At 39.9% G+C, this 7646-nt stretch overlaps 1 protein-coding gene across 1 annotated transcript in view; it reads left to right on the forward strand.

Moving 5' to 3' along the window:
- Positions 1-7646, forward strand: part of LOC138007418 (scavenger receptor cysteine-rich domain superfamily protein-like) — a 114375-nt gene that overhangs the window by 78675 nt on the left and 28054 nt on the right. Inside the window, exon 7 of the mRNA XM_068854314.1 lies at positions 1560-1910. Within this exon, the coding sequence (XP_068710415.1) occupies positions 1560-1910 (351 nt within the window). The remainder of the gene's footprint in view (positions 1-1559; positions 1911-7646) is intronic.

Raw genomic sequence — 7646 nt, forward strand, 5'->3', positions numbered from 1 at the left:
TTTTCTCTCGTTCCCATTCTACCCTAGTTCATTTGCTAGTCGACTTTTGCGTTGAGAAGGCAAATCTTAATTTTCTTTCCTGTATACCTCTGTCTTAGATTTCAACAAGTACAGTCTCCTGTAACTGGACTGTTGTTCTTGCTTAAGGTAGCATCGCCAGATTCTTGGGAGATAAAAGGAAATCTTCAATACAAGATCAGCACATAGATATCTTGTCCATTTTGTTTATGAAAATCAGCACTGGTGCAATAGACTGTCATTCTCTTGTCAAATTAACTTTCGGTTGCGTTTGCTTCTAATCAGTCCTAGCATGTTACTCTTTATCTGCTCCCTCTTGATGACCTTATAAGTTATTCAATTCCACTGTCTCTGCCTTCGAGAATCTACAGACATTAAACGGGTAGGGATCACCTTGATATTAATCGTTCTTATCAGGTTATCATTTGTGTGTGAGTAATGCCAAACTCTTCTTTAGCCATTATATACGCTTGCTCGGCCCAGAAAACTTTTAGATTTCCTTGCCATTCCGGCACGTGGGTTGCTTGTTCCTAGTAAGATAGTCTTTTTAATGTAAGTCACTCTAGAATCAGATACTCCACCAATCCGTTTGGAATCGTTCCAAGCACCGGCACAACAACTGGTACAACCCTCTTGACCTTGCAAAAGCTTTCTTATTTCCCTTGCTAGATCATGATATTTGTCAGTTTTCTCTTTCTGCTTCAATCCCAGCCTAGCCTCTCACGATCCTGCCATTACGTAATTAAGGACGTTGCCTGTTGATTGTCTAACACGATCAGGTAAGGCCCTTTGCTGTCACTCTGATCTGGTAGTCAGTCTAGTTGCTGAATCTCAAAGAACCTTAACTTCGAATTCCACTGACTCTATTGCCACTGGACTCCTTCATAATCATTATTTTTAGTAGTAGTTGTCGTCTTCGCAGTAGTAGTAGCAGCAGTAGTAGCAGTTAAGCAGTAGCAGTGGAGGTTCCCATATGCTAGTTGACTGTTTTGTAATTCAAACGTTTTGGGTTCAAGTAATTAGCTGGTGGAAAAATCACAGCGGTGAATGTTTGCTAATTGATGACTTGAGTGTAATGTATGGCTATAATCCCAAAGATCCTAAAATGCATATCCTTAATTGTTATATCCTTCTTGGCAAGAGACACATCTTCCTGCAAAGGATCGAATTTAAACCCCCAAGCTTTGATCACTTTCTTGAATTTGTTAAAGACAAGTTAATTGTGCAGAGATCGATTTTATACGCCAAAGGCCAAAAGGCCAAATTTCTTTCACTTTGGAAGCCTCTCCTCTTCTTACAGTGGAAGTCGTAGTGATTGACAGGATTGTGGTAAATTGACGAAACAGACTGTTTGCGATGTCTGTGAAAGCGACTGAGTCAGTCTGTTGCATAGACTAATAATTATTGTTTTGTGGTAGAAAGAGATGACATGAGAGGCTTTTGCGGTCGTTTAGTCCTATAGCAATCATTATGAGCTTCCATTATCCGCTTCAATCATATGGTTTGACTGACACATTGACTGGCTCTTCTTGTTTTTTTAGATTTTCAAGTACGTTTGACAGGATCCAGTCTTCCCTTCGCTGGCACAATCGAGGTGTCTTACTATGGAGTCTGGGGTGGCATATTTGGTTATGGTGTAGACATTCGTGTGGGTCACGTGATATGCCGTCAGCTGGGGTATTCTGGTGTACAACAAGTTTTTCAACATACTGTGTTTGGTAAAGGGAAAGGCCCTTTATTGATGTCTAGAATGACCTGTAATGGAAATGAATCAGAACTTTCGCAGTGTACATCAGAGACAAGGGATACGCGTTGGTATTACTACCTTGAGGGGAAATATTTTTACGCAGGTGGTGTTCTATGTGTCGACGCTAATGTTGGTATCTCTAAAGGTTGGTATTCAACAGATGTTAATGACGAGGATAATGACAGCGAACCCAGCAGCGACTAAGATTAGTCTTCATCTTGATCTTGTGAGCGTTCTCGTTTTTAAGTCACGTTAATCTGCAGTGCCCGCAGCGTACAGCGGGTATTTCTGCTGTGCCAAATGGGTAATATCTCGTCTGTGTGTTCGCTGTCTCCATGACGACCATTTAAACTGAGTAAATGTTTTGTTCACGTGTTCTTCGCAATTTTTAACCAGTAAATCAACAGGTTCAGATATGATTTAATATAAAATATCACACTCACGACTCTGGTTAGACGAAAGCGGAACAAGTTCATCCCAAAATGTACTCTGTAGAGTTGCAATGAAAGCTACCAAGATAAAAAAAAATCGCAAGTTACAGAGAGCAACAAAATCAACAAAAATCAAAACAAACAAAATCTAAACAAAAATGGCTAGACTGCAAGCAATCTCTTTCTTTTCCTAGCGTGTGACGGGAATACAAGAATGCAGGAAGCGACGAAAGCTAGCGGCGTTCGGCAAAGCCACGGGCCCCGAGAAAAATTGGAAAAATTTCTCGTCGCGCCCCATTCCCTTCTCATTTCTTTCCTTAATTTGCATAATTTTAACTTTTCATGTCGCGCGAAGGAAGAGATTACTCCTTGCTAGTGTAAAAATGGCCGACAGTATTTTTGCAATGTTTAATACTAAAGAAATGCAAAGTACGGTTACAAGAAGGCGTTTTCATTAGTTTTTTTGCCAAAATAAAACCATAAGGGTTGTTAAAATTTATAAGGAAAACTGTAAAACTTAAAAGTGTCAGAAGTCGTTTCGAGGCTGTATCCTGTCATTTTAAAGTCACTCATTAGTGTAAAAATATCTGCGGTAAGTAGATATTTGTTTTCTCCACGTTTCGTATAGAATTTGTTTCGTCAGTGCACAATGGTTATTTAATTACTGCATTCCTAACCACTGAATTGTAAGCAGTATAAATCGTATGCAGAGCGTGATGTTCTACTTTAGGGTCAGTCCACACAACAACACACAATTACTTTTACTTTGTTTGATCAATATAGTTTACGTCGCAGAAAGTGCAGCGTACGGGGTTTTATTCACGAGTTGTTTGTGTGAAAACCCGAACGAGCGAGGTACGAGAGAGTGAGGGCTTTTTGACACAAACAACGAGTGAATTTAACCTGGCACAAAGTACTTTCTATGACGTAAGCTGTTTACAACACGTAACACGAGAATTTTCATCGAAATAGTTCCTTAACGCAAATTAGAAACAAAAACTCACCAACAATAGAACCAAATGCAAATGTAACCCTAACCTTCTGCTTTGCGACTGACACTTCTTTAGTCTTACGGAACTCCTTTCCCTCCATAATGTTTGAGGAATAGTCTTTCATTCATAAAGGGAGAGTTTCAAGTCTCTGTGCATGGGCAAACTGTCACGTCAGCTCACTTAATTCATAATAATATAATTTATTGATTTCTATAGCGCATTACCATGACGCAATGATCTAATGTGCTTTACAATCTTGTAATATCAAAAAGAATTACATGCATAATGATATTTACAATAGTATTAACAAAAAAAAGAGCTAATAATAATATTGATATAAATAATAGCCTAATATCCTAGCAATGTAAAAAGAATTATTCTAAAAATGCTTGTTTAAAGAGATGGGTCTTGAGATCTGATTTAAAACTATAGATACTAGCACAGTTCCTAATAGTAGCCGGTAGATCGTTCCAAAGTTTCGGTGCCGCTACCGCAAAGGCGCGGTCCCCGAGTGTCGTATAGGTCCTTCGAGATGTATGTAATCCGTCAAGGATGATGCCTTACTGGCTACGTAAATTAAATCTCCCCTGAGACCGGATACGTACAAGGCAACTAATGTATTGTGGAGCCAGCCTGTGGATAGCTTTGAAAGCTATCATTAATATCTTGAATATTATGCCGTAATGGTCAGGCAGCCAGTGTAATTGTCTTAACAATGGGGTTATGTGGCAAAACCTGGACTCTTTAAATATTAAGCGCTCTGCCGCGTTTTGTACCCTTTGCAGCTTAGCGATCTGATATGCGGGAAGACCATACAGAAGGCTATTACAATAGTCGACTTTACTCGTAACAAACGCGTGAATACGTGTTTCTGTGGCTTCGTGTGATAGAAACTTCCTTATCTGCCTAATTTTATGAAAGTGGAAAAATTCTGCGCTACAGGTTTTAGTGACATGCGTGACCATAGTAAAGTTCTTATTAAAATATGACCCTACGTTTCTCACAGACGTGGAGGCAGCAACAGTCGCATCGCCAACCCTCAGATGGCTGATATTAGTTTTGCTAAGTTGTTGGCGCGTACCTAACACTAAAAGTTCTGTTTTCCCGTCATTAAAGCATGAGACTGTGTTGACGTGCTCAGGACTTTATATCTGCTACACAGTCCTGTATAACTTGAACTGCTTGCTCCTCGTTAACACAACTTGAGGGACTGAAGGAAAGGTAGACTTGGAAGTCATCAGCACAGGCATGCACCGCAACAGGGGCGTGGTTACTGACGATGTCAAATAGGCCACTCACGTATATATTAAACAGCAGAGGGCCTAGGCAAGAAGCATGCTATGACTTACAGTGTCGAAAGCGGCACTGAACTCAAATAAAACGAGTAAAGTGACCTTCTGACTGTTCAATTAAGTAGGATATCGTTACGCACTTTGAACAGTGCTGTCTCAGTGCTGTGGTGCTTCCGATAGGAGAACTGATGTAAAGGGTACAATCCATTTTCAAGCATATGTTTCTCTAGCTGGGTGGCGGCGGCAGACTCAGTGAGCTTCGAAACATATGCCAGATTACTCACGGGATGCAAGTTCGCCTTCGTCGGATCCAAACCCGCCTTTTTCAGAAGGGGTGTAACTAAAGCTTCCTTTCCACTTCTCAGCGAAATGACCCTGCTAAAGCTAGGTGTTGAACATATCGGTCAGCACAGGAGTCAGCTCGTCAAGGCACTGAGTGAGCAGAGTAGTTGGCATCGGATGTAGTGGGCAAGACTTCTTGGCTGTGCTACAAATCAGACCTCTTACATCCTCTGGAGATAAGATGTTAAATTCCTTGAGCGAGACAAAACAGTTTACCATCTTCGAGACCCTCATTGTCGTCTGCACCCGAATTACCATCTAGGGCAGCATGTATGCATCCATTGTTATTGAAACAATCGAAAGCACTAATGCTGCAGGAAACGGAAATAATGTCATAGAAGTGGAATTACTCATTGGAATTTAGGCTTTTTTCACATGTGGAAATAAAGCGTGTAGATTTCTACAAATGAGCTTTATGGAATAAAATTCTTCTGTTATGAGTACAGTGTAATAAATTGTTTTACTTTCATTATACATCTTTAGTGTGGAAATTATGACCATTTCAGCACTTCTTGTTCGAAATAGTCTGCTGCATTAAGTAAAAGCAGCGGCAAATGGTCGCAAATGACTAGCAGTTGAGTCGGACGGAGTTGAGTGTGAGTTTTGCTTATTGTTGTTTTCCTGTCACTTAAACGAATTCAATCAGTTTAAAGGCACTGGTTCGACACATGTTGTCAAATGCCGGATTAAAGGCTGTTATAAATATTGGAGCGAGACATTGCAAGCTACGGAGTGTGTTGATCACAGAAGGTTACAGGCTTCCTTTCCGGGCCTATCCACCATCGAACAACAACAGGCCTTCATTGAGTCACCCAGATTTTGTAAACGAGGACATTTTAGATCTTCTGCATTATAGCAATTGTATTTTGGGGCACAATAAATCTCTTTTACCGATACGGCTGCCATTTTGAATTCTTCTGTTTGAAATAGCTATTATGGGATTCTCAGGGCGCAAATTGCATGTATTATGCACTTGCCACGTGAGAATCCCATAATAGCTATTTGAAGCAATAGAATTCAAAATGGCCGCGGCAAACAAGAACGGGGTTGTGGGCAAATTTAAAGCTACTTCAGCCGTGCAAATTGCTAGCAAGGATAACAAATTTGATCACAAATGTTACGCATCTGCAAACTGTAATAACCGAAGTGAAAATTGACCCGATTTATTGTTTCGTGCGTTTCCATCGGACACACAACTGAAGAAGTGGGAAATTCGTATGAAAAGAGGAGATGGCTTCTTTGCCACGGTAGGAGACAGGTTCTGTTTTCTGAACACTTCTTGCCGACGGATTTTAAACGGACTCTGACTGGTCATAAACGAGACTTAAGGCGTACCATCGTTGTTTCCTTGGACAAAAGTGGATGAAGGATCGCTTTGTAGAGCTAAAAGGCTGAAGTTGAGATGTGAGAAATCTGAAGGGATAACAGGAGCCGAGAGTGCTCATGAATATAAAGACCAGCAAGAAAATTGCAGAAGATTCCAAAAAGATTCTGTTGTATTCGGCCCACCAACACTGTGATTTTTTAAGGAAATGTGTTATCAAAGATGTGCCAACCTTTGATTCTCCTAAGGGCCCTTTTGACGTGAATTCTTAAATTGGCAATCCTCATAGTCTTACAATCGTCTTTCTTGAAGACCTGTTCAGATTTACTTTGTCATTTAGGAGGAATGAAAAGTGGATCAGCCATAATCAGGTCATGCTGATCCAGCAAAGCAACAAAAAAAACTGCTTTTAAAATCTACTTGTCAGATACACTTCCTGCATACAAACTATTCACAAATATAATCCAAACATTTGGGGAGAGAGACTGAGATCACCCCAGCAAACTATTGTTTTAACGAAAACCTCTGGTCAGCAACCTGTTTCTTGTCATTGCCGTCTAAGGTCTTCCTTTACTTGACCGAATGCAAAAATGGCCTCCAACAAATTACTCTTTTGTCTTTGTGTTGCCTCGTTAACACGCGTAAAATTGAAAGAATATTGGCTGTGAAACGAGGCTAGTCAGACTAAGCTTCACAAAGACAAAAGAACACTTTATTGGCGGCCGTTTTTGCATTCGGTCTCATAGATTTGTCCGAAACTTTAAAATGGGAACTCGCAAACTCGTCGAAAACTTGGAATCTGCACACGTTATGTTATTTACGCACGGCCGTGCGTATATAGATGTATTTACCATGATGACTCAATAGGGATTACGTAGTCTACGCAGGGCCAGCGCACGTGCTATGTTATAATTGATGTTGGATTATCCGAAAGAAATGGCCGACTTTACCATTCATGATTTTACTAAAGAACAAGGGCAACAATATCCAGCATCACAAGACTGAACGGTCTGCAAAAAAAAACTGCCAGTTACTAATTCAAGTTCAACAATCAGATAATAAATTTCGTAAAGTGAGACGAGATTCACTTGGATCAAAGATTGATGTCAAATTATAACCCGTGTCAAAGAAATTAAGCCTCCGATTGTCAACAGAGGGTATGTTGTTTACCTTTTTAGTATGATTCATGTGGTGCGAATTCTGTTGTTTCCGGAAGTATCAACTACCGGAAGTTACGATTTTGTTATCACACTTTTTAACTAGTCACCAATGCCTCGCTCTAGTTTTTAAAATTTGGTGTAAGAGTTTTAACCGTCACTTCTGATGATGTATGTTGCAACATACGAAACGTCAAGTATAAAATGAAAATGTTTGTAGCCGCTGTTTGTTTTCTTTTCCTGCTGAAATTGAAATGGCCAAAGGACAAAAGTATTTATGAAGTTATTTTTACCCTATTTGAAAAAAAAGTATTTTTACTGTTTTAAACGTATTTGGAAACTA

Source organism: Montipora foliosa, chromosome 6 (assembly GCF_036669935.1).
Source record: "Montipora foliosa isolate CH-2021 chromosome 6, ASM3666993v2, whole genome shotgun sequence".
Taxonomy (NCBI): domain Eukaryota; kingdom Metazoa; phylum Cnidaria; class Anthozoa; order Scleractinia; family Acroporidae; genus Montipora; species Montipora foliosa.